This window comes from Numenius arquata, chromosome 15, assembly GCF_964106895.1.
Source record: "Numenius arquata chromosome 15, bNumArq3.hap1.1, whole genome shotgun sequence".
Taxonomy (NCBI): Eukaryota; Metazoa; Chordata; class Aves; order Charadriiformes; family Scolopacidae; genus Numenius; species Numenius arquata.
In genome coordinates this window covers 2,607,449-2,634,724 of record NC_133590.1, presented here as the reverse complement: position 1 = coordinate 2,634,724, position 27,276 = coordinate 2,607,449, and the positions used below count along the sequence as shown (strand labels likewise).

Genomic DNA, 27,276 nt, shown 5'->3' with positions numbered 1-27,276 from the left:
ATGGAGACAATAGACAATTGTCCCTGGAGACAGTAGAGTTCATAGTCACAACAGCTGACTGCACAGCAGGTCACAGCCTACTCTTGCCAGTCAGTGGTAAGTGACTTGAAGGTAACTCCTCCAGCAAAAGTGCTTCCATATCAGGGACTCTTAAGGTGACTTGCATTACTAATGTCCGGATCTTATCTTTGTCTAACATCCAAACATCATGTGAATGAACAGCTTAAAGGTTTGCCCCAGATTCTATGAGAGTTTACCTAGAGGCAATGAAGGTGTGGAAAGAGATGTTTTCTGTTCCCATGTAATACATTTATTATAAATGCATCAGAGACCACGAGGGGTATCCTGTTGAACCAGCCGCAGACACAGTGAATATAGCCTCAGGTCCGTCTGAATTTACCCACGAGTCTCCTGGAGCTGAGACAGATGGATAAAACCGTAGCAGAATAAATAGTGTTCCTATGTATCATGTGTAACTCAGCAGTTCAGCCCCTCGTGGAACGGTGTAGGTGGTACAGTTCATAACTCAGGTGTGCTCAAGCTCATTGGGCACATGCCAGACTGAAAACTGACAGCTCTTTTTGTGGGTGAAGCAGTCGCCCACCATCCGCGACAGAGGAATGAAGCCCTACCTTTGTATATTGAAAAGAGTGGAGCCCACAGTCCCCTCGATGTTCTCTAGTCGTTGAAAGTCAGTTTGCTCAGTTACTGGTCAACAAGTTTGCATTTGTGCCCTCTCAGGTGTGCTCTGAGGTGATGAATGTCCTCTTGCAGAACAGGACATTGCCTGGTATGTATCATTCTACCTTCTGGGACCTCACAGGTCACTAGTTCCAGCCTCTTGTTCTTATAGATACTACTTTGTCCTTTTAGTGAACTCGACTGAGTTTCATCTTACAACCAGTCAATGTTGTCTGAGGTCTTTTTGCCGTTCTGTTTCCATCAGAAGATGATTCCAGAACCTGATTGTTCCAACGACTGGAAGTTCTCTCTGAGTTTCCAAGCTAGCTCATTCATGGAGAGATTGTACCACTGGTTCCTTGGCTTGTTTATTCCTTTTGTTTTAATAGGTGCTTTTTCTTTTTTGGTGTTTATCCCCCTACATTTTGAGAGAGCAGTCATATCCTCTTTGTTTTCTTAGGATAAATGGAATGGTCGTTGGGGAGTGGCTGAATTTAAGAAATGAGGGAAGAGAATCGGTGAAGGTGTTTGGGCGTTTGTGATTGAGGAGTTTGTTTTCTAGGAGGAATTTATTTATGTTTACTTTTCCGATCACTCTCTCTTACACAGAAATTGTGAAATTATTGCCCTAAACTGTACTGCAGCCACTAACACACAGTCTTATGTACATGCGAAGATCTAATTCTTCTGGCTGATATGAAGCTTATGCTTTACCTGTCATATTAAGGCAGCGACACAACTTGCGTTTCTTCTGAGAGGAAAAGGAAGCTTGGGCGAATGACTGGATGCTCCTCCTTGTTACTGTCAGGTATCCCGGTCCCTTCATTCTCTTGGAACGTTGTTGTGCCCTTTGCAGTACTCATCAAGTTCTACTACTTGGCTGGATGAAGCCTCACCCGTAGCCACTGCCACTAATTGGCAGATTTTAAAATTTACAGTTTTCTTGGAGGGAACCTAAAATGGGAAATAACTCATATTGTGCAGTAAAAGAAACTGCTCCATATTTTCCTCCATGTATATTTAACACAATCTGTAATTTACACAAATAGATTGGAATTAGTCTGCCTGCGGAAGCTCATATCCAAGATAACTTCAGCGGGGCAGGCAGTCCCTCGTTGCGTGGGACTGACGGCTTAGTTGAGGCTGCAGCTCGGGGACAGACAGCAGTACTCACTCTGTACGTTGCTGAACCTTATTGTTGAGCAAAATTAAAAATTAGCAACCAAGTGGTTGCTCTCACAGACCTGGAAATAGTATTCAAAGTAGCTTCAATTGCTTATTTTACCATAATAGTGAATGTTGACAGGCAGGTAATCTTTACCTGCTCAGCTCATAGAATAGTTTGAAATTAGGGAATGAGGAGAGCCCTGTGTGTAGCCAGGCTGTTTGGGGCCTGTGTCCAACAGGCAAATGTGCCTTCATCATGCCATAAATTCCTGAAATATGATAGGTCTGGCCTAATTGTGTGCACAGGTTCAGATTTAACTGTCTTAGAATCATAGAATCATAGAATTGTCTGGGTTGGAAGGGACCTTTCAGATCATCTAGTCCAACCATCAACCTCACTCTGATAAAAACCATCACTAACCCATGTCTCTAAGCACTATGGCAACCCGTCTTTTAAACACCTCCAGGGATGGTGCCTCAACCCCTTCCCTGGGCAGCAAAGGCTTAAGAACCCTTTCTGTGGAAAAATTGTTCCTAATCTCCAATCTGAACCTCCCCTGGCACAAGTTGAGGCCATTTCCTCTTGTCCCATCGCCTGTGGGCAGGAGAACAACCTGATTCAGCTCATTACTACTATATTTTTGTAAAATCCAGTGACTTGAAAGAAAACAACACATGCACATAACTGGCATTAATTAAGCAACATTTTTATTACCTACAATCAAAGGCTTCTAAGAAAGGTTTACTTGTCAGAAAGAGGGCTTTCCTTGCTGAGAAATTACAAGTCTTACTTAATTAACAATCTAATTTTTTTTTGTAGTATAGTTGTTAACTTAAGTACTTTTCACTTTTATTTTCTTCTAAATGAGTGTTAGTCTAAGCACAAAAGCTATTGTTTAAATTGACAGAAGTGGGGTCGGAAAAAACAATGCTGAAATATTTTAATCATCACATTCTAACTAAATTTTCAGTTTGTGGTCACTGTTACACGGTTTCATTTTTCATTGAGAAGCAACAGGAGGATACGTCGTATGAGGAGAGGCTGAGGGAGCTGGGGGGGTTCAGCCTGGAGAAAAGGAGGCTGAGGGGAGACCTCGCTCTCTACAACTCCCTGAAAGGAGGCTGTAGCCAGGGGGGGTCGGTCTCTGCTCCCAAGTCACAGGCGATGGGACAAGAGGAAATGGCCTCAAGTTGCCCCAGGGGAGGTTCAGATTGGAGATTAGGAAAGATTTTTCCATGGAAAGGGTTCTTAAGCCTTGGAATGGGCTGCCCAGGGAAGGGGTTGAGGCACCATCCCTGGAGGGATTGAAAAGCCGGGTTGCCATAGTGCTTAGAGACATGGTTTAGTGATGGTTTTTATCAGAGTTGGGTTGATGGTTGGACTAGATGATCTCAAAGGTCCCTTCCAACCCAGACAATTCTATGATTCTATGATTCTACGTACACAGAACGTGTATGTAGAATCTACCTTACAATTCAGAGTCTCCCACTGCACCCAGAAACGAAGCCAACGCTTGGAGCACATAATGTGTTTGTATGAGAAGGGCTACATTGGGCACAAGCTGCTCCCTCTCATTCTCTCCTAAGATAGCACCAAGGACACAGTCTGGAAATAACCAAGGCACAAAACAACGGCTGGAAACTGCTTCCTGAACGAAGATGGGAGATGTGTTGCTTCTCGTGTACAGAAGTGATCGGAGATCTCGGAAGTTTCAGTACTTGGGCTTGCGTGTGTGGGGAAGCGCTGCTGATGCCATGTCTTACTGCAGTTCGGTCACCACAACCTCTTTCTTACCCGTCTCCCGTTCGGATCCAAGCCCCAACTGTGTGGAGATACGGGGGAGGAGAGGTGGGCTGCAGTGTCACCCTAGAGAGGCGCTGCCACCATCACTAACAGGTCTGTAGCTGTGGAGGTTCTTGATTTCCTTCAGATGTCCTTTCGTTCCCGCTGGACAGGTCAGATATCGGACTGTAATCCTCTCCTGCCACATGCAAGAGGTGTGGGGAGAGAGAAGTCATTGCCAGCACTTTTCTCCAAGTCCTCTTAAGGGGATAAAAAGAAGAGCCTTGGATGCCATCTGTACTGCGGGAGGGAAGGTCCCCATGTCAGGGTTTGGGTGCAGCAACAGGACTGTGTAGAGTCGGGGCCGGGAATGGCAAGGACAGCTGTCGGCCGGGACTGAGGGACACCGGCGGGCCATGCTGGGAAGCTTTGGTCAGGTGCTTCTGTCATCTACTCGGCTCTAGTTACTTCTAGTCTTTCTTGCTGGACTTGTCAGAGAAGTGCAAATGTAGCCGTGAAGAGCCCAACACATCCTGTTGTATTTCTTCCTCTCTGTCACATACTAATATTAAAATTGCAAACTTCAAAACCCAGGCAATGTTCAGAAGTCCCCTGGTGGGAACATATTGAAATTGCGGTGATGAATGAAGGAACTTAACTAAAGCACACCCTCCCTGGGGTGCTTACCTTTGGGGGGGGGGGCGAATTGTTTCCATGTTTGTATTGATTTTAGGAGCGTTATCTGGATGCGGTGGCTCAGTTTGAGAAAACTCAACATAAAATGTTTTCTTAAAGCACTCAACTTTAAGTCCTGCTTTGGAAGGCTGCTGAAACAACTATAGAATCGTAGAATCACAGAATTGCCTGGGTTGGAAGGGACCTTTCAGCTCATCTAGTCCAACCATCAACCTCACTCTGATAAAAACCATCACTAACCCATGTCTCTAAGCACTATGGCAACCCGGCTTTTCAATCCCTCCAGGGATGGTACCTCAACCCCTTCCCTGGGCAGCCCATTCCAAGGCTTAAGAACCCTTTCCGTGGAAAAATTGTTCCTAATCTCCAATGTGAACCTCCCCTGGGGCAACTTGAGGCCATTTCCTCTTGTCCCATCGCCTGTGACTTGGGAGCAGAGACCGACCCCCCCTGGCTACACCCTCCTTTCAGGGAGTTGTAGAGAGCGAGAAGGTCTCCCCTCAGCCTCCTTTTCTCCAGGCTGAACCCCCCCAGTTCCCTCAGCCTCTCCTCATCAGACTTATTCTCCAGAGCCCTCACCAGCTCCGTTGCCCTTCTCTGGACCCGCTCCAGCCCCTCAATGTCTTTTTTGTGGTAAAATTAGTACAGCTGCATTTTTTCTAACTGATGAAGTTGAGGCTGTGCCCTTTCTAAGGGGTCTGTTTTGTTTAGTTTTTAGGTGACAATTCTTTTTGCTGGCACTTGAGGGGAAGTTTGCGCTTGTGCAGAGCATGGTGTGGTATCATCTGGTGACATTGCCCTCACCAAGCACCTTTTGTGCAGAGGCCATTCAGATTGGAAATTAGGAACAATTTTTACAGGGAAAGGGTTCTTAAGCCTTGGAATGGGCTGCCCAGGGAAGTGGTTGAGGCACCATCCCTGGAGGGATTGAAAAGCCGGGTTGCCATAGTGCTTAGAGACACGGTTTAGTGATGGTTTTTATCAGGGTTAGGTTGATGGTTGGACTAGATGATCTGAAAGGTCCCTTCCAACCCAGACAATTCCATGATTCTGTGACATTCCCAGCATGAAGCTGTGCTTTACCTCTGCATGAAGTGTGTTAGGATACATCTATTAAACCAAGAAGACTAGTGAAATGGAGTCACTTGCCTGTGGCAGCACAAGAAAGCAGTGGGAGGAGTTAGAAGTAAAACTCTAAAGACTCGGCTCCCATTTTCCTTTCCCGTTTTCACATTGTACTGCCAGCTTTCAGTTTATCAAGAATTAATAAGTAATAACCTATGATTAAAAAGGGCTGCCGCTCCTTCTTGTCGTGAGATGTTTCTCTGTCTTCGGCGTTGTGCAGAACTCAGCAGGGTGACACCTTTTGAGTTTTACTTAAGCGGCGTTACTCAATATTTAATGCTGAAATAGAAAGATGTAATTCAGCTGCAGGCGACCTGTGGGCTGCCTTGGGATGTTTCTGGGCTGCGGGGGGGGGGGTGAGGCGGCAAGACTTTTTTTTTTATGCTGTGAAAACGGAAAATTTTCAACAACTTTTTCATTTAATTTCTTGCTGCGTTTCACACTGCACACACAGCTGACACGATAATCCTTCAGCTGGTCCTAAATTACATTTTAAAATAGAGATCAGTTAATTAGAACAATCTGTGTATTTATAATAGGTTATAGACGGGAATTTCTCCTGACGCTTGTTTTTCCTGGATTTCAGATAAACTAGTGGATGTATTCTTAATTATTCATGTGACAGCAAAAAGTGAATCAAGTACAAATTACGGACAACTCTGTGCAAGGCTGCTTTGGAGGAGACCAGATAGTCCCAGTTTAGCATCTATGGCTCTTCGGTTGCGAGGGTGCTAGAGGGAGCTCTAACCCCTCCATCAAAGGAACAGGCGATGAGGGGTGCATCTGCTTCCGTAGTAGGAAACGGTGAATTCTCTGGATGTTTAATTTTATTTTGTATCAGAAGGTTGCGTATGTTTTTTCCAGGCATGATCCCAAATTGCTCTTCCTAGATGAGAAGGGGAAAATACTGTGTTTTCAAGTATATTAATACTAGACCTAATACAGGCTATTGCAAGCTGACTGAAAGTCCAGGAAACAAGTGAGAGGTACAGTATTCCTTTCACAAAGGAGGACAGTTCTCTCAGTAGAAGGCCTAATGATATTTAAAAGAGAATATATTTTAAACTATTGGAAGGAAAAGCTACTTTATTCAGCATTTAACTGGTTCTTAGATGTTTGGCCAGTTAAAGAAAGGGCTGGCGGTTGTTAGATAAATTTACAGTGAGATGCATCAGTGGATGAGGATGGAAGAAGTTTCTCACATGAGATGCCCCACTCTGATTACATTCTTTTATGACAGGAAAGTAACTCCCAAAAGTGCCGTGAAAAAAAGAAAAGAAAACTTAGCCTGTATTTGTAGAAAGGGAAATGCAGGTAGACTGGTAACTATTTTCACTGTTTCTTAATCTCATTTAAAGGAATAGTGGAATCGTGCCTTTGAGTGAAAGAACACTATGTGGAAAATACAGTATGTTGAAGGACCAAATGAGGCTACCAGTCCTGTTCTGCCACAATTTACTGGCGTTTTTACAGTGCTTATATGTTATATTCAAACTATTCCACTTTGAGCCTACTATAGGGAGTGGAATGCTGGAAGGTTCTCTCCCACATTTAGGGGGAGGGTTTTTTCTGAAAGATTATCGGGACCTTGTCCAATCGTGTTTTGAAAATCTCCCTCTTAATGTTCTGAGTCGAGGAGGAAACCCCAGTGCCATAGTCTGTGATCTGTGCTTCTGGGTTGTGCAATTTGAGTATCGGCTGATCGGGAGAAGCTCTGGTCAGCTGTGAAGCTGAACATGCCCGGGTCAGAGCTGGTTGCTTGTTTTTGCAGAAGGTACTATTTCTTGCCTTTCTTTTGTTGTGTTTGGCCTAACCCCCCCGATGCGAATTCCGAAGATAGAGAATTTGTTAGAGAATGTCCTTAGCTTGTATTTTCGGAGCCTGTTCCTCAGATCATTAATTTCTTGCCAGGTACCAATGAAAGAATAGTAAAACTCTAAAGACTTGGCTCCCATTTTCCTTTCCCATTTTTATATTTTACTGCCAGCTTTCAGTTTATCAAGAATTAATAAGTAATAACCTATGATTAAAAAGGGCTGACACTACTTCTGTCACAACTTAAGATATAAATTCATAGAAAGCTTTAAGTTAGGATGGACCTCTGGAGTTGGACTGCCTATTCTATCCATACCTTTACAGTCAGCTCATTTGGCTTGGGACCTTGTCCACTCGTGTTTTGAAGATCTCCCTCTTAATGTCCAGAGTTTTGCTTGCTACAGCTTGTGCCTGTTGCCTCTCTTCTTCTTGTTATGTACTCCTGAAAAGTAATTTCTTTCCTCTGTAACCTCCCTTGAGGTAGTGGAAGACTAGTAGATAGTCTCCAGTCTTCTCCAGGCCAAACACATCCAGTTTCCCTAGCAATCTTGGTGGTCTTTGATGGGAATCACCCCAGTTTGCCAGCAAGGTAACATTAGACTGCAAGGTTAGCAGAATAGCTCTTCTCAAGAAGATGAGTGGGTGAGAGTTATGGGATTCTCTTGTAGGGCTTATGGAAGGCCACAAGGCAAATCTGTCAAGACCAGCTTTGACCTGCCACTGTGCAGGAGTATTTAATGGACTTTTCCTCTTACAGCTGCCTCTGTGGTGGCTGCTAACAGCAGCACTATTGCTATCAGTCAGTGTGAGCTGATGAGATGTCCTCTTCTAGATCTAGCTGTACTGGTGGAAAAGAATACCACGCAGCCCTCGTCTGACTGCTGCAGGTTGCTGCCCTCCAGGATCTGTCAGCAAAACTGCAAACGTGCTTTCAGTTAAGATGAGGTGTTTTAGCTTAGACAGTTTAAATAGCAGGTCTTTGCTAACAAGTGATTTTGACTGAAATAGGTTATGGAGTTCTCATGTAGCCAACTCTGCCAGCAGATCTAAGAAGTACGTTTGCAGTGGGAGCAATGCATGTACCCGAGTCTCAGAATCCTAGAATTGTCTGGGTTGGAAGGGACCTTTCAGATCATCTAGTCCAACCATCAACCTAACTCTGATAAAAACCATCACTAAACCATGTCTCTAAGCACGATGTCAACCCGGCTTTTCAATCCCTCCAGGGATGGTGCCTCAACCACTTCCCTGGACAGCCCATTCCAAGGCTTAAGAACCCTTCCCGTGGAAAAATCTTTCCTAATCTCCAATCTGAACCTCCCCTGGGGCAACTGGAGGCCATTTCCTCTTGTCCCATCGCCTGTGACTTGGGAGCAGAGACCGACCCCCCCTGGCTACAGCCTCCTTTCAGGGAGTTGTAGAGAGCGAGAAGGTCTCCCCTCAGCCTCCTTTTCTCCAGGCTGAACCCCCCCAGCTCCCTCAGCCTCTCCTCATCAGACTTATTCTCCAGACCCCTCACCAGCTCTGTTACCCTTCTCTAGACTCTTCCTCCAGCAGGTTCTTGCTATGAAGAATCTTGCGATTCTTCAGAACGCTGCTGCGGTGTCGTTCATTGCATCTCTCCAGTACAGCTGGAAATATGTAGTACTCCTGTAGCTGGGAAATGGTACGTGATATCCAGCATGTCTATTCATGACTTTCGGTTCTGAACCACTCACTTTGCTTTGGCCAAGGAGTTTGATGCTCTTGTGCCCTCTTTGTTGTTGGTAGAACAATGAGAAAACTAATGGGAAATAATACTGGGTAAGCTGTCTTGGAGGGCTTGTGTTTCATGATGATAAAAGCTTTACATAAACAGAATCGTGGCGTTTTGAAAATCTCAGTAGTGTTATTGAGTGCAGATAACATGTCTTTTGGGTTACTGTGCCCCTCTACTCATGTGTTGTTCCTGGTGGTATAGTCTTCACAGTTCAGCCCTGTTTTGAATCACTGGAGTCCACCTACCTGTTCCTGGCTGCTTTTCTCTCTGAGTTAAGGGAGTACTCAGAGCAAAAAGAAAATCAGCAGTAACACCCATAAAGAGTAACTTCACTCAGGCAGTATATCATGCTCGGGTGTTTTAAAAACAGAAGTAACTGTTCCAGAAAACTATGAAACTGCTGCTTAGAGCATAGCATATGCCTTTCTCTGCCATAAATGAGCCCTTTGCTGCTACTGGCCATTACCCGATGACTTTAGTAGACAGGTTCTCCAAGTTGATAATGTGCATATTCCTTCCCTCCATTAACAGTAATAATGTGTAATGGTCCCAGCAGTTCAGCTCTGATTCTGGTAGCCCATGCCAAGGAGGAAGGCATTTCCTTTGATGACTTCCACTGGAAGTGATTTGTTGTTATCTGCTTTGAAATTTGTGTGTGATCACTCAACAACTAATAAAAGATGTTCTCTGAAATCTAGCTCTTTAAGAGTGATGGTGTCTGTCCTCCTCTCCGCTTCCCCCCCGCCCCAGTATGTCTAGATATGCATTTGGTCAGGGATCGTAGTTTGGGGAAGTAACATATGCCAGAGCTGTGCTGATGTAAGCAGATTTCTCATCAGTGCTTGTTATTTGCAAAGACAACTTGCAGATAAGGGAGGAGGAGGAGAGGGACTCCCAATTCACATCCCTTGCTGGCATCAGAGAAATTTTATTTTGGAGGTTTTTGCCAACACTTAAAATCTAGATGGGAGACCTATATCAAAGGAAACTTTACAGTAAGAGCTACGAGATTCCAGACAATTAAACTTTATTAGCCTGTCTGAAACATTAAGTATTAGCTTAAAAGAATAGTTTTTTAATCTCCTCTCCCGGTTGCTGTTTACTGTGTAGCAGTGTGGGAGGAGAGCAGCTTCTCCGGCAAGGTATGATTATTATTGCTGCTCTTTGTACAGCCCGTGTGCAAGTGCCCGTGGCTCAGACCTGCCTCCCCAGTCCCCGCAGAGACTCGGCCTCTTACTTCTCTGGTCTCTGCAGCTTTCTCTGGCCTTAAACCAAACCAGCCCTTTCCCTTTCCTCTGTGTCTGAGGTAATATCCTTACCCGGGTGCCCTCCAGGCTGACACCGTATCATAGGTACTTAGATGGTACCTCTGAAAACTATTGCCCCCCCAGGATTTCGGGAAGCGCGGCAGGTTGGGCTGCCGTGTCCAGCATAATTTCAGTGATCTTTCATCTAGATGTATCCTTTCTTATCAAAGTTTTTCTGCAGTGTGATTAGAAACCAGATGTGGACAAGCAGCGAAAAGCCCCAGACAAGCAAAATTGCTAATTCCTTGGGTATCTAGGGGACTATTCATTTCAGTGTGAGCGTGTATTTTGAATTTTCTCTCGAAAATAAATAGGAAAGAAGCTGCGGTTTCTTTCCCGGTGCTTTCTTTTTGACTCTCAGATGTGATTGATGATCATCTAGTTCTGGGTTATGTTCGTTTTTCAGAATGTTTCAGTGAGCTTTGCAGCGTGGAAACTAATTCAGTACTGAGCAAGTAAGTCCATATATGTGCTAAACTCATGGTTAACCTCGCCGAGACTGTTATGTGAGATGGAGGCGGACAGAAATGGGTAGATTCTAAACTGAGCTTTTAAAATAAAAGTAAATGGAGTGAGTTGTTTAATGACCTAGCATTGTAGCTTTGCTGGCAAGTCAAACACTGGAAAAGCAGGTTCATCCTGCAAAGGAGAAAAATGAGGAGCCGGCTACCCTTCTCGCGTCTTTCAGGTGCTGCAGCTCATGAGATCCTGCTCTTTATGTGAGACACCCCCTCCCCACCCTCCAGTTGTCAACACGAAGGAGCTCTTTAATAGGAAATTGCCAGTAAGAAGCTACAAAGGACTTCTTTGCTTAGCCTTGGCGGTCTGGGAATCGATTCTGCAGCATTTGGTAATTACAAGCCTAAAAAGGAAGAAGCCAGCTATAGAAACTGAACCTGTACCCTCTTAATTATGCTGTTACTGCCTTTAGGCCACGCAAACAGCCCTCTTTCAACAGGATTCTCAAATCCTAGCTCTGCCCTTTAGTAAGGAGGCCTGGCATAGGCTCTGAGCTCCGTTTCACCATTTTTGTTCCATTGCTACATTGGAGTGGTATTGAGCAGTACTGGAGGAAGAACGTGATCAGCAGGTGGAGGGAGGTCATCCTGCCCCTCTGCTCTGCTCTGGGGAGGCCCCATCTGGAGCACTGGGTCCAGTTCTGGGCTCCCCAGTTCCAGAAGGACAGGGAACTGCTGGAGAGGGGACAGCAAAGGGCTACAAAGATGATGAGGGGCCTGGAGCATCTCTCTGATGAGGAAAGGCTGAGGGACTTGGGTCTTTTTAGTCTGGAGAAGAGCAGACTGAGGGGGGATCTGATCAACACCTATAAATACTTCAAGGGTGGGTGTCAGGAGGATGGGGCCAGTCTTTTTTCAGTGGTGCCCAGGGACAGGACAAGAGGGAACAGGCACAAACTTGAACATAAGAAGTTCCACCTAAACCTGAGGAGGAACTTCTTTCCTGTGAGGGTGGCAGAGCCCTGGACGAGGCTGCCCAGAGAGGTGGTGGAGTCTCCTTCTCTGGAGACATTCCAAACCCACCTGGACACGTTCCTGTGGGACCTGCTGTGGGTGGCCCTGCTTTGGCAGGGGGTTGGACTAGATGATCTCCAGAAGTCCCTTCCAACCCCATATCATTCTGTGTGATTCTGTGAGTGGTACTTCATCATGGGCAGCAGCAAGCAGCTTCATGGCCACACAAGTAGCTTTGGAAAAGTAGCTGAGGGTCTGTGGGTGAGAGCAGCTTTACAGGCATCAAACCGAAGCACCTCGCTGCCACACTGGTACTTTTTAATCCCTCTGCTTTTCCCACACAGCTTCTAACATGTGCCAAAATTCCTGAGCTTTGTGCCGCTGCTAAAACTAGTTTCATGTCTGCCTTCACTGTTGTGGGTATTTTTCGTGTGGTTAAATCTTGACGAATATTCAGGATATAGAGACAAGTGTGGCTTTGCTCTCATTGTCCCCCCCCTCCCCACTCTGGACGCACACCTCCATCGTTCCTTTCTTTGTCATCCCATTGCTTGGGTTTTTTTTCCCCCAGTGTCTTTTATCTTGTGAGTAAAGTTTGAACAGTACGCAGAAAGTTAACTGCCTGGAGTCTTTTAAATATAAGTAACACGCACCCAGTAATAAGCTGTCGGTTGTTTTTTTGCTGCCTGCAAAGAAACATAAACACAGCGCTCATTTCTGGCAGGTTTTTACTGTCAGAGTTTCTCCTATTATATTTATCTTACAATTTGCCAGGGGGTGAAGTTATTAAGTTTTAGCAGCAGCCATCGATCAAGTTCACAAGTTAACACGATAAAGGCTCTGTGCCGCTCCGATCCGGGAAAATGATGATCCTCACTCGGTAATTAACTAAATGAGAAAGTTAAATCTTACTTGAGAGCTGGGAGAGATGAAAGAGAGGTGTTTGTCAGTTTCTCAGTGGAAATTAGAAGCAGTTTTCTGCAATTCCCTAAGCTGCTGCTCTGTCATATTTTACATAAGCACTGGGAAAACGTCTTGTAATTAGTGCTGTCATGGAGGATTTTTTTTGCTGAAGGATGTTGGAATAATTCATTAGATTATCAAGAAAGGCTTGTGTCCTGAAATGATTAGCACAGTGAAATTTAAACCATTAACGATAACAAGTTTAGAGCTTGCTGCAGTGCAGAGGCACCCGGGGTATGTCTGTGCCTATTTCAATCATTTCTTATAATTAAACATTATGTCCTCTTTTTTCCTCCCCTTCACTAAGACCCATCCAAAATTCCTGTTAAGGTGGCTCTGTCTAGATCAGTGACTTACCCACGACTGGCAGTGCAGGCAGTTGGAGGTGAAACGCTACGGTGGCAGAGAAGCAGTTGAAGACATCTCTGTGTGTCAGAGCCCGGTCAGTCCAGGAATGGGGGGAGAAACCTCTCGATGACCTGTGGGTACTGGAACGTCGAAGGGAAGTCCCTTCCTTTTGTCTACAGAGAAACTCTTGAGAATTTTGCAGTGGTGGTCTAAGCTCCTGGTCTTTTCAGAGCTCCAGCATGAAGATGTCTTGAAGGTTCAGAAGGTTCCACACCTTGCTGGGATCATTTAAACCATTCTTGATATTCTAGGAGACAGCTTCTCTTTGACTTTAAGAGATGTTCTTCTTACCTTAAGAAACATATAATCTGAATTTATCCACCCTGGGAAAGTGCCTTAACAAAGTCCTTTTCAATGATCAGAGTACATGGTGTGGTTTTTAAAAAATATATGAAAGTTGTGACCACTGATGGGTGGGGAAACGCTGTCCCTGTACTCGAATCAGAGAACTGTGCCCGTGGTTGGTTTTTTCTGTGCTTTAGGAGGCTCTTGGTCCCTTGCACTGAACAAAACCAAAAGTAACCTTGGTTGTCATACATGGGTTACAGCTGTGATATACCATGGCTGTTTTGTTTTATATGCAGAGCAGTAGATTTATACAGGCGTTTTTTATCTTTGTTGAAATATTGCACCTTCCTATAGTTGCAAGCCATTATTTAGATTAAAGTCCTTTCATATATTAGTCCCCTTCTACTTCGCTGGGCATACAAATGTGCTTTGTGTTAAATGTAGCCATTTGGAGAAATGGTCTTGTAATTATGGGCTGCAATGGAGCATATTACGTAGATCCCTGAGCTAGTACCCACCTGAGACGCTCAGTCCCCTGGGTTTCCTGGCACAGCTTTCCAGCTCCAGCACACCCTCATAGGAGGACACCTCTGCTGTGCCTGGAGCCAGCGGGGGCACCTCTCAGCCCTCACCTACAGGGGTTTGTGAAATGGGAGTCAGAAGAGCTTTATCTTTTCTGAGTTAGTAGTTTGCTCTGGTGCACTCAAGCTTCCTCTGGACTACCAACGCTTATTCTTCATTGCAGCTTTTGGAAGTGAAGCTTATAAAAAGCATGACTGTGTACAGTGCGTGTGGATGGATATTTACCCTGGCAGAGAGCTGGGGGTGTTCAGCCTGGAGAAGAGAAGGCTCCGGGGAGACCTTATAACGGCCTTCCAGTACCTGAAGGGGCTACAGGAGAGATGGGGAGGGACTCTTGATCAGGGAGTGGAGCCATAGGACGAGGGGTAATGGTTTTAAACTGAACGAGGGGAGATTAGTTACTAGAAAGAAATTCTTTTCTGTGAAGGTGGTGAGACCCTGGCCCAGGTTGCCCAGAGAAGCTGTGGCTGCTCCATCCCTGGAGGGGTTCAAGGCCAGTCTGGATGGGGCTTTGAGCAACCTGGTCTGGTGGGAGGTGTCCCTGCCCAGGGCAGGGGGTTGGAACTTGATGATCTTTAAGGTCCCTTCCAACTCTAACCATTCTATGATCCTATGAATAGCTGGTGGGACAGTTCTTTCTTTTCCAGGTGAGGCCGGGTTAATGTACCAGGAGGGAGAGGGAAGAGGTCGTAGACGATTATGTGCTCCAGGAAATAGTTGCTGATATCGTTCTGAGGTGGTTTGTAGTGAACTTGAGGCAGTTGATCAGAGGGATTGAGCCATCAGGGTTTCTTGGAAAGCCAAATCAATTCTCTTACTGATAGCAATTGCCCTCCCCCCCAACACTTTAATAATACAGATGCTTGATGATGTTGTTTTGTTGTTGGCTGTTTTAAATAACAGGCCTGTTTCACTGAACCGCTAAAGGAATCTTCAAATTGAAATTCTGGAATTTTGGTCTAAACTATAGCTACAGCCAGTCTGGGGGAGGCGTGTGAGCATGTATTCCGACTGGATGGTTTGGGAGCCCTGTGAATTTGTCTGTCTCTGCTCTGCAGAACTCTGGTGTCCTTGTGCCTTGCCCTGTCCTCCTGGTCCCCTGCTTGTGTAGACCACAGGACCTGCTGGGCACACCATGGCTACCTCTGGGCTTGTCCTTGCTCCTTTTGATGGGAAACCAGATCAGACAAGGGTGGAAAGCAGGTCTCGAGTTGACATTGTCAGAATGCAGTCAAAGTATGCACATGAACCTAAATAATATCGTCTTCCCCTGTCCACTAATTCAGCCATAAACACTGAAACACGTATAGTGCTTTTCTTAGCAGACCCGGTGTATAAACCTGGAGTTTGACATCCAGAGCTGTTACAAGCGTTGGTCAATGGACTCTTTAATTTACTCATTATTCCCACCCAAGAGGCCTCTATTCACTTGGGATCCGTGCAAAATGGGTTGCTTTGTCCCATCGAAGCCATCTGTTTGAACACACAAAAGCCATTACTTGTTTTTGCAGATGCTGCAGCTTCTGTTTGATACCCCAAACCAATGTTTTAGAGGTAATTGGGGAGCTGAAGGCTGCTAGGAGAAAGGTGTTCAGGAGGCAAGGAAGGGCCGGAATGTGGTGGCACCCCATGAAAGGAGTTGCCCTTTTTTTGGTCTTTGCATATTCGCTGTCTATTCTGCTCCAGCTCGGCGTGTTAGTCAGACTTCACAGTCTCTCAAATTAAAAGGCAGAAGTAAAGGATTTTAAAAAATGCTTTGTAGAGACAAAGCACAGCAAACAAAATGAGAAATGAAACGAGATCAAGCTTGTAGGATACAACATCCCTCCGTGGTCTTAATCCAGCATTTTTACAGGGGTGTCTGTTCTGCAGGCAGCTTCACTGCAGCAAAAATGGCCAGAATCCCTTAAGACCGATGTTCAGTGCAGTCCATTGGTAATTATTTTTTTGCCAGGCTGTTGCTTACAGTGGGCTTTGCTAGAATGACTCCAGCCTTTCACACCTAGGACTTCAAGCGCACAGTCCCTTTACAGGTCTCTCTATATAAAAGGTTGGCCCAAGCTAGTATTTCTTTCCTTCTGCCCAGTGACTGTGATTCACCTGCGGTCAGTGCTGTACAGGCCATGACTTCTCTCTGCTGGGTTACAAACTGGCTGGAGGCCGGGCCCAGAGAGTGGTGGTGAATGGAGTTAAATCCAGTTGGTGGCCGGTCACAAGTGGTGTCCCTCAGGGCTCGGTATTTGGGCCGGTTCTCTTTAACATCTTTATCAACGATCTGGACGAGGGGATCGAGCACACCCTCAGTAAATTTGCAGATGACACCGAGTTGGGAGGGAGCGTTGATCCGCTGGAGGGTAGAAAGGCTTTGCAGAGGGATCTGGACAGGCTGGATGGATGGGCCGAGGCCAATGGGAGGAGGTTCAACAAGGCCAAGTGCTGGGTCCTGCCCTTGGGTCACACCAACCCCCTGCAGCGCTACAGGCTGGGGGCAGAGTGGCTGGAGCTGCCCGGCAGAAAAGGACCTGGGGGTGTTGGTCGACTGTCGGCTGAACACGAGCCAGCAGTGTGCCCAGGTGGCCAAGAAGGCCAACAGCATCCTGGCCTGGATCAGGAACAGCGTGGTGAGTAGGACTCGGGAGGTGATGGTCCCCCTGTACTGGGCACTGGTGAGGCCCCACCTCGAGGGATGGGTCCAGTTTTGGGCCCCTCACCACAAAAAAGACATTGAGGGGATGGAGCGGGTCCAGAGAAGGGCAACGGAGCTGGTGAGGGCTCTGGAGAACAAGTCTGATGAGGAGAGGCTGAGGGAGCTGGGGGGGTTCAGCCTGGAGAAAAGGAGGCTGAGGGGAGACCTTCTCGCTCTCTACAACTCCCTGAAAGGAGGGTGTAGCCAGGGGGGGTCAGTCTCTGCTCCCAAGTCACAGGTGATGGGACAAGAGGAAATGGCCTCCAGTTGCCCCAGGGGAGGTTCAGATTGGAGATTAGGAACAATTTTTCCATGGGAAAGGGTTCTTAAGCCTTGGAATGGGCTGCCCAGGGAAGGGGTTGAGGCACCATCCCTGGAGGGATTGAAAAGACGGGTTGCCATAGTGCTTAGAGACATGGTTTAGTGATGGTTTTTATCAGGGTTAGGTTGATGGTTGGACTAGATGATCTGAAAGGTCCCTTCCAACCCAGACAATGCTATGGTTCTGTGATTCTCACTGAAGTATCGTAGCTCAGTCACAGCTCTTGTCTCGCACGATTTTACTGGACGCACAGAGCGATTCACAGGGAGGAGTGGGCATCAAAGCAGGGTTGAAAACACCGAGCTGCAGAATTGAGCCCTGATGATGCGACCTCCGTGTTCTGTGTTCTCAGAGAAACTAAAGTCAAACCATAACTCAGAAATAGATGAAACTACTTGCTAAAAATGACAGCTAATTACTCTCTTTTTCTACACTCCGTCCAGCTCTGCTGGAAATGCTGAAAAGGGTATTTAGGTGGATTTTCTTTAGAAAATGAAATGTAAATGGTGATTTGAGTAAATTTTTAAATTATGAGGTTTTTGGTGTTTCAGACTCCGGATTGCTGTCAGGCTTGGGGAATGTATTGAAATAAAGGAATTATTTCCTCCTGAGAAATGGGGAATTGCTGCATTCCAGACTCAGTTTTGGTAGCTAGATTTTGGGGTGTCTAACTAACCCACTGGTTTGGCACTTGTTTTAAAAAGGCTTTTTTGTTGCTTTTTTCTTTTCCTGTAAAATCAATTAATCCATGGATTTCTTTTAGATCATTAGAGATATATTTGCAGAGAGATTTCGGTGTTAGTTTTTTCACTTAGAGGCAATAAAGTTGCCTGGTGAGTTAATGCCTGGATTTATCCTTGTAGAAAAGAGATGTGGAATCCTTTCATCAATGTTTTGTATATTTTGATATGTGTAATTTTTTTTCTAATTCCTCGATAATTAATAGAGCACCTCTAAATGTATTTTGTAAATAAAAATGATGTAATAATACTGACTGTTGTTCTAGTGCTGTCTGGTGTTAAACCATTGCAAAGAAAGAGAAAAATCCCATGTTTTCAGCATTTAATACAAACTGTTTCACCACTGTGGGAAAAAATAAGTAATTTCCCAGCAAACAGTTCATTATACTTGGACAAAAGATATCCTTGCAATGCAAAATGTGCACTTTTTTTTTCCAGTTAAATCGTTTAGAAAGCAGAAATTATATCTTGCTATCAAGTAGTAAATTGAAATGTCAGTGTTTTGTTTTGTCCCTGAACCTCTTCTTTGAGCTGAGTCCTTCTGACAAGATATTAACAGCTCCGAAAGCTGAAAATCTCTTACTCTGGGAAAGAAGTATTTACCAAATATCAGGGTGTGTTCTGGCTGGCTTTGCTCTCAAGGTACAATTTTATACTCCAAAGAAGTACTATCAATTTTTTTTTCTCATCCATTTAATGTATTTCCAATGAATTTTAGCAACAGCCCATTCTTTAGGGAAAAAAAAAACGACAGAATACAAGCGCAGTTTTCTGTCGGTCCATTGAAGTAACTGGTAACTGTAGATTAGGAATCCAAATGCATTTTACTGTCTGCAAGATGTAAATAAAACTGGGTTTGTGTTAAATTGCCTCTCGTGGTTTCCCGTCTCACCGGAGTCCTCTGTCTGCAGCTCTGGCAGGACCTGATGCGTTGTCCTGCCGAGGTGTCCTGGGTTGAGAGCCACAGGACTAACTTTTCTTCTAATGCTGGGGAAAATTACGCTTTTAGAAGACTCTAGTGTCTGAATTTGTGAAAATATTTACTTTATAGCCAGCCAGGCTCTATGGGATTCAAGGTTAGTGTTTTCGAGCCTTGCCAGGTGCAGGGACAAGGAGGAGCAAGGCCTGGGCATTTGACCCAGGCTGGCCAACAGGAGTATTTCATACCATGAACGTCACATCCAATATAAATTAGAAAAGTTTGCTGCGTAGCTCTCTCTCCCTGATGGCGGTGGGTCCAGAGAACTCCTTGCCCTGGTGCCGGAGCCCTGAGCCCTTCCCTTCCTCCTGAAGCCATTGCGCTCCCAGTGTCCGATATTTGCTGTCCACTGCTGGGAGCGCATGGCTTCCTACTGATACAGATGGCTGAGTATAATTTCTGTATATCTTATATCAGTATTGGGATTAATACTGGTTCTTTAGTATTATTGTTAATTATTTAGTCTTAGTCTATTAAATCTATTTATACTTCAACCCTTGTGTTTCTCTGTGTTCCCCGATTCCCCTTTCCAGGTGGGGAGGGGTCATCGGGTGAGAGAATAATTGTCTAATGACAATAGATTGTTATGGGTTCTCTCAAACCATAACACGGGGTCACAGCCGACGGTGGCTGCTCTCCCGCTGACACCACCAAACGGGATACATGGCCTCGGCCAACTTGATGTATCAGAATGCTTTTTTTCCTTCTGCTTTTTTCCCCCCCAAAAAAATCATAAAACTTGAGCTTCTTTTCATATGTATGACTTGAGTTTTTCTCTCCTTCCTCTGTACAGACAAAACTTGCCAATGGCACTTCCAGCATGATCGTGCCCAAGCAAAGAAAACTCTCTGCGAGCTATGAGAAGGAGAAGGAGCTCTGCGTCAAGTATTTTGAACAGTGGTCCGAGTCGGACCAGGTGGAGTTTGTGGAGCACCTCATCTCCCAGATGTGTCACTACCAGCACGGGCATATAAACTCGTACCTCAAACCCATGTTACAGCGGGACTTCATCACTGCGCTGCCAGGTAATTCCTGCAGGCGGAGGGAGCTTGCTCCTCTGTCTTGTCTTCCCGAAAACTAATTCCTCTCTGACCTACCCTGCTGGAGAGGTCTCTTCCTAGGGTCAGTTTGCAAAGTAGATGATAGCTTTTGAAAGAAAAGCTCTGTACCAGTATGAAACGCGGTAATCTTTTGGTTTGTATTCCCACTGTCTCTCGAGACACGATCTAATACCAACATGGTTTGGTTAGGAGTAAGTGGTAGCCCATGTATGTATTGTAAGGACAGTCATCGCAAGCCACAGGGCAGGTAATAGTACTCATAATGCCCACAACGACGCATGAATAACGAAAATTTTTAAAATTAAAACCACTACTCTTTTTGGTTGCTCAGCTGAGGTTTCCCCTTTTCTTAGATTTTTCTTTTGTGTCTCTGTTTCGTAGTAAAATTCCTTCCTGAAGCCATCACTTTGATTATGTGTTTATTGCTAATGGAGGACATAAGATTAAAGGATGGAAACGTTCTATTTTTTGCACCTCTGTAGTGCTTTGCATTGAGAATATTATCACAGCTGTTCTGAGCTGTGGCTGTTGGTGCATCTCACAGAATGCACACATAAAGTCCTCAACACAGGAAGGACATGGACCTGTTGGAACGGGTCCAGCAGAGGGCCATGAAAATGCTCCGAGGGCTGGAGCACCTCTGCTGTGAAGACAGGCTGAGAGAGCTGGGGGTGTTCAGCCTGGAGAAGAGAAGGCTCCGGGGAGACCTTATAACGGCCTTCCAGTACCTGAAGGGGCTACAGGAGAGATGGGGAGGGACTCTTGATCAGGGAGTGGAGCCATAGGACGAGGGGTAATGGTTTTAAATTGAAAGAGGGGAGATTTAGATTAGATACTAGAAAGGAATTCTTTTCTGTGAGGGTGGTGAGACCCTGGCCCAGGTTGCCCAGAGAAGCTGTGGCTGCCCCATCCCTGGAGGGGTTCAAGGCCAGGCTGGATGGGGCTTTGAGCAACCTGGTCTGGTGGGAGGTGTCCCTGCCCAGGGCAGGGGGTTGGAACTTGATGATCTTTAAGGTCCCTTCCAACTCTGACCATTCTATGATTCTATGATAAAATAGTATATGTGCAGTTTTGTATTGGCCCGGTCTTACAAATGGGAAAGCGGAGGCAGCGGGAGATCAAATACATACAGCAGTAGAGCTTCAGAACCAGCCAGAAATTCCTGGCTCTTTGGGATTTTTTTTCCAGACCAGTAGATCATACCTCTGTAGATGAACAGATAGAGTTAATAGATTAGCATTCCCATGGCACAGTTCCCTGGTTTCAGATGGACCTGAGCAAGAAGCACCACAGGTGTTGTCGCTGAATCACTAGTTGAAGAGAGGAGTTTCTTGCCAAATGCTTGTTCTGTTCATACCTTTGAAGAACGACAATTTGTTGGAATTCGCATTCTTCAGAAGGGATTTCTCAACATGAAATTTAAGTTCTAGGGTTTAAAGATTGCAAATAACATGTTTAACTGTGAATTGTACAAAGCATAAAGGCACCGCAGGAGTTTTGCTATGAAGTTAAATACATAGACTCACTCGAGCTTTAAGCTCATTGTGCCCAGTAATCAAATGGTTGTTGTAGCATTAAAAAAAAAAAATCTTAGTTATGCTAAGTACCTGCTTTATGTTAGTTTTTAGTTGTCCAATGGCAATAATCTTGTGTACTTAGAGCAGCAGTATAACTTGTGGAGCTGTTCTGTTTCAGAAAAACAGAGAGCGTTTTGAAAGTGCATTCGTTGGTTTCCCCACTTTTGAAGTGGAAGTATACATAGAGTTCCGTACACAATTTTTCCAGTTCTTTCTCCACAAAGCTCCATCAAAGCAAGCCAGCATGTCTCATTTGCACTTGCTTAATTTCATCCTGCAGGCCTTTTTCTGAAAATTTTGGGCAAATATTATAAACATTCTCAGAGGCACTCAAAATTTCCCGGCCATACTGTTATTTGTTAGTGGTCTTTTCAGTTCCCCAGGAAGCAGCTAATTTTACTTTCTCAGGCTGCAGAACAGATAGGAATCACATCTGAGTATCTGAATAGTTGCGGGAACTGTGTGCTTAAATAATGTATGGGCATCGATTTGCATATTTGCAAACTGCTAATGGCTTAGCGAATATAGCTCTAAGGGAGAAAATTAATGGCAGGGAATTACGCTGTGCAGGATGTCCTGTGCATAGGCAGGTTTCTAATGAGCAGGATGGGTAAGGGTAGGGTAAGAAGCTGCCTAGGAAAGAGTGATGAACCTAAAATTTCAAATTAAGTCACATAATCAAAAAAAAAAACAAACCCTGAAACTCTGTAAGTATCTTTTAGCTTTCTGAAATTCTCAAGCGTTCAGTATTGTGGTTTCATTTTTACTCCTTCATTCTCTCTCTGGCTCTCCCCCTCGAGTAAATAAAACAATAAAGCTACTTCAAAATCATGAGGCATCTTATCTCTGTCCTCCTAGCACTGTCCCAAAGAATGACCAGAATTAAAGTTAGTTTTAGATCATGAGGACCCCTTACTAATATAGAGTAAAATTGGCTCAGACTGTTTTCCCAGTACTTTGGACAGAATTATGGTTGTTTGAAAAATGCAGCTTAACTGTGTACTTAACAAACTTTGTTCTGTTTCTGAAAAATAAGGTCACTGCTTAGCATTTCCAAGCTGTTTAACATTTTTTATGAGGAAAATAATTTTTAAAAGGGTTTAATGTGTGAAATAACTGAAATGTTCTTGTTGGTATGGACAACTTGAATGGTTAATCGTGTTTCACATCGATTTAACAGAAACTTTGTTGAGCAGAGATTTCTCTTTTTTAAGGAAGTGATGTTTTGTTAGATATGCGTCTCAGTGAGTTGTGCTGTTCCTAAGAAACTTAATAATAAAATTGAGTTTGCAGCCAGGCAAAATAGCTGTGCCCTTCCACTTACCATAAGTGGGAAGAAGAGACCAAAACATTAGTTATTGCTTCTCTGCCAGTGGTCTAGGATCAATGGCAAAGGGTGGCTTAGAATCATAGAATCATAGAATTGTCTGGGTTGGAAGGGACCTTTCAGATCATCTAGTCCAACCATCAACCTCACTCTGATAAAAACCATCACTAAACCATGTCTCTAAGCACTATGTCAACCCATCTTTTCAATCCCTCCAGGGATGGTGCCTCAATCCCTTCCCTGGGCAGCCCATTCCAAGGCTTAAGAACCCTTTCCTTGTAAAAAATGTTCCTAATCTCCAATCTGAACCTCCCCTGGGGCAACTGGAGGCCATTTCCTCTTGTCCCATCGCCTGTGACTTGGGAGCAGAGACCGACCCCCATCTCTCTACAACCAGCTTACGCTCAGGCAGGTAGTTGTTACACCACCTCATTGCAGCAAGATCTAAAGTGCAGCTACTGATGATGCAGAAAGGGCAGGTGGACCCAAGGCAGACTTATGGGTGAAGATTGCTGGGCTCAGTTTATTGCTGGCTCCTTCTTAAAGCCACCAATCTGTTCCCCGTATAAAATAATTCCTCGCCATGCTGCTTGCATAAAGCCACCACTATGGATACTGCACAGGCATTTGGAAATGTCCTGGTGGGTCTGTAAATGTCTTTGTGCCCATTGGAAGCAACACAGACTGGGAAAGCAAATATGCTATTTCCACCCAGTGGAGAGAGCTCAGGGCTGCAGGTGTCGGGGGGGGGGGGGGAGCAGGGGGACACGATGTCTGTATCTGCCCTTCCAAATTGTGGAATTCCTGCAAATTCCAATTTACTTTCACTAAAACGTTGTATCTCTCTTTCCACGAATAGCTGTAGAGTCAATCTAAATTTACAAACGCTCTTTTTTTAAAGAATTTTATATAGTGGCTGTATATTTGTTTTCAGATTAAATACATAATAAAGGCTGCTGATGCTTTTATTCTGCAGGTTGACATCTAATTTTGCATCTATAAAGATAAGAAATGTCAGGCCTCTTTCTGCACTCGCTGGTTGTGCGTGGTACCATTCCCGTGCTTTTTCTACGTAGGACTGGAAGCATAAAACGCTGGGCAAGAACGTCTCACCCAAAGCGTGTTATAAATTTAGGATGTTTGGAAGGAGTGAGAGGAGGCACGCCGAGTTTTCTTGTTTTCCTGCATTGGGAGATAATTTTGAGATCTTTCAGTTAACAAAAACAAAGGTTGGGCCTTTGGTGTCTCCTGAACCCTGATCAGAATCAGCTGCTTGTGCCCGGTTTGGGTGTGCGGAAGGACGGACACGGGACTGTAAAAACACACTTGCTGCTTTTTCTTTCCCTGTCTTTCCCCCAAAGCCTGGTCTTTGAGGCTGTTGTTTTAAAAGCAAGAAAAGATGTATTTAACTCTGTCCCAAATGTGAACCAGGGGGAAGATGCATGAAATACCAATCTGCCATGCTTCCTTTTTTGGTTGGTTTCAACATCGTGCCTGAGGGACGGTGGGGTCTAAACTGCAACTTTCACAAAAGCTCTGAAATTTCACTGGTGAAGTGAGATAATCTCTCGACGGTGTGTCTCACTTGTGGATTAAACAGCCTCCAACTGAAGCTGTATTTGTGCAACGTCTCATTTAAAAGGCATCTTATTTTCCTGAAGTCTTGCTGGTGGTTAGATTTGAGCGGGGAAGGGCATTTTTTTTTACTGGATACATCCGTCCAGTTAAGAGACGTAGCGTAACCTGCCCCGGCCCCCAGCCACGCAGACTTTCCGTGGGGCTGCTTGGTGCTAACCCGGCCATTGCTTTACGTTTCACTCCAGCCAGTCTTGGGACTCACACTGGAAAATAGTTGCAAATTGTTCCGTTTTGGTGCATATTTTTCTTCCACCCGCTAAAATAAATGAAACTAGCAAACCTGCTCCACTTTCCTCTTACGCAGCCTCTCCTTCCCTCTCCACTTTCCCGTTGCATCTGCATATCTTTCCCTCCCCCATGTCTAAAGGTACCACTACCCTTCAGGGCACACATTGGGAATATATATTTTTTTCTTCATTACGTTTAAAAGCTACTGCTTTAGCAAAAACAGCTTTTGAGCCGTTGGAACATGAGAACAGCTGTAGCAGTGAGATGAGAAATGGTCCTAATATAGAGAGATTTTGGGGGCTGCGTCGCTGAGTTGGAAATGCCATCCATAGAATATCCCCCTAGTGCTAAAACCCATCGAAATAGATTGGAATGACTTCTTGGATTCTTTATTATTTTTAATGACTTGTTGTGTTATATCCAAAGGAAGTTGGAGAACCCTGTTCACTCCTGAACTTCGCTGCAAATGCTCTTCTGTGCATTTGGTCCAGCTCTGCATGCCGAGGAGTAGATGGAAAGAGAGGGGATCTTTGTACTGTCGAGGGGAGTTGTATTAAACTCCATGTCTCCCCAGCAAATAATCCCTTTGTTTGTTTTTTTTTTTTCCCTCCCCCAGCTCGGGGATTGGATCACATTGCTGAGAACATTCTGTCATACCTGGATGCCAAATCGTTGTGTGCTGCTGAGCTGGTGTGCAAGGAGTGGTACCGGGTGACATCGGACGGCATGCTGTGGAAGAAGCTCATCGAGAGGATGGTCAGGACAGACTCCCTGTGGAGGGGCTTGTCAGAGAGGAGAGGATGGTGAGGGAATTGCATCTTCACCTCTTTTGCCCCCGTTGAGGACAGTAGGTGCTGCCTGTTTCAAACCGTGTTTGAAGAGGGTTATTTAGCACCCTGAAACATCATGTTGGTTCCAAACCTGACAGTTGCTTAAATCAAAATTTGGGGGCTGGGGAGTTAGGGCATCGTTTTGGCTACGTGGGGGCTTTTTCCTCACCTTCCTCATCTGATCACGCTCTTATCCCACTGTGACAAGTGAGATACACAGACTGAGATTTTTACGCCCAGCTGTCATTGGGTTCAAATTAAGAAGCTGTGTACGCCCCAGGGGAGTACTCAACTAGTCAGCAGTTTGGAACACAAGAGCTTTTTTAGGGGTGGCAGTGGGGCAGCATGTGCTATGAATTAGTTGTTTCCTGATAGGTCTGTTTGTTTTCCTCAGCAGATTTTCACTATTAGATATCTGTTTAATTTTCAAACTGGAAGCTGAGGGTAGGTACCGCGGAGAATAGGGGACTTTAGAAATGCAGATAGATTAGTTAATAATCATCTGGAATAGCCTTACTACAATGTGGGTCTCACTCAAGTTTGAAGCTGCTCTGTTAACATTTCATTAGAACTTTCCCTCTCAGGGGTATGTCCTTTAATACATAATTTTCTTTTCCAAGGGTGTCCCTAGGATGTTGGCAGAAAGGAAGCTGGGTATGAATATTTCATAAACAAGATAAAAGTGACAGCTCAGGCATTTTGGTTGCTATTAAAAAGAAAAAGATACGGAGTTGCAAACAAAGAGTCCTGTTTTACGGTTAATTTTGTTATACTGTTTGTCTCAGGAAGTAAAGGTTAGTAAATCAGGATTATGAAACGTCCTTTAGAAATAAATACTATGTCGATCTGCTTCCAATAGTGTAATGTTTCTAAAAAGTGTAAAGTAAACACAAGCATGACAGTGGTAACTTCTGCATCCATTTTAGTGCCGCCTTCTCTCCAGGACTTCTATCTTCATTCTCTGTTGTTGAGGTCACAGGAAGTCCAAAGAGGACCTTGAGAGGTTTAGTTCCTCCTGTTTCCCAAAGGCGTAGCTAGTTTTCTCTTAAGTCATGCCAGATGTTTGTTCGGGTTGTTCTTAAAAACCTTCACTGATGGAGATTTCCCAGGCTGTGCCTGGGCGAGCAGTGGCACTGCTTCACTAACTTTAGTGTTAGAAAGATATTCCTAAAATCCAGGCTGTCTTCCTAGCTACAGTTCGACACATTATATTTAGCCTACACAGACACACAGAACGGTTCCTCATTCTCCTTTTTGCAGAAATCTTTTGCATGTTGGAAGATGATCATGTTTCCTACATATTGGATGCAGTACCCAACCGTAATCCTGTGTGTCCTTGTCCTCTTGGCATTCTTGATTTTCTCTGTTTAGACCCTCCCCAGTTACTCTACTCACAGAATCACAGTACGATATGGGGTTGGAAGGGACTTCTGGACATCATCTAGTCCAACCCCCTGCCAAAGCAGGACCACCCAGAGCAGGTTGCACAGGAACGTGTCCAGGTGGGGTTTGAATGTCTCCAGAGAAGGAGACTCCACCACCTCTCTGGGCAGCCTCTTCCAGGGCTCTACCACCCTCACAGGAAAGAAGTTCCTCCTCAGGTTTAGGTGGAACTTCTTATGTCCAAGTTTGTGCCTGTGGCCTCTTGTCCTGTCCCTGGGCACCACTGAAAAAAGACTGGCCCCATCCTCCTGACACCCACCCTTGAAGTATTTGTAGGCGTTGATCAGATCTTCCCTCAGTCTCCTCTTCTCCAGACTAAAAAGACCCAAGTCCCTCAGCCTTTCCTCATCAGAGAGATGTTCTAGGCCCCTCATCATCTCTGTAGCCCTCTGCTGTCCC

The 27,276-nt window shown here is 45.0% G+C and overlaps 1 protein-coding gene across 2 annotated transcripts in view; it reads left to right on the top strand.

Moving 5' to 3' along the window:
* BTRC (beta-transducin repeat containing E3 ubiquitin protein ligase) overlaps nt 1–27,276 on the top strand; it is a 133,481-nt gene that overhangs the window by 87,666 nt on the left and 18,539 nt on the right. For both annotated transcript variants that reach the window (XM_074158882.1, XM_074158881.1), the window contains 2 exons: nt 19,567–19,798; nt 25,221–25,407. In XM_074158882.1, coding sequence (XP_074014983.1) covers nt 19,567–19,798; nt 25,221–25,407 — 419 coding nt within the window. The remainder of the gene's footprint in view (nt 1–19,566; nt 19,799–25,220; nt 25,408–27,276) is intronic.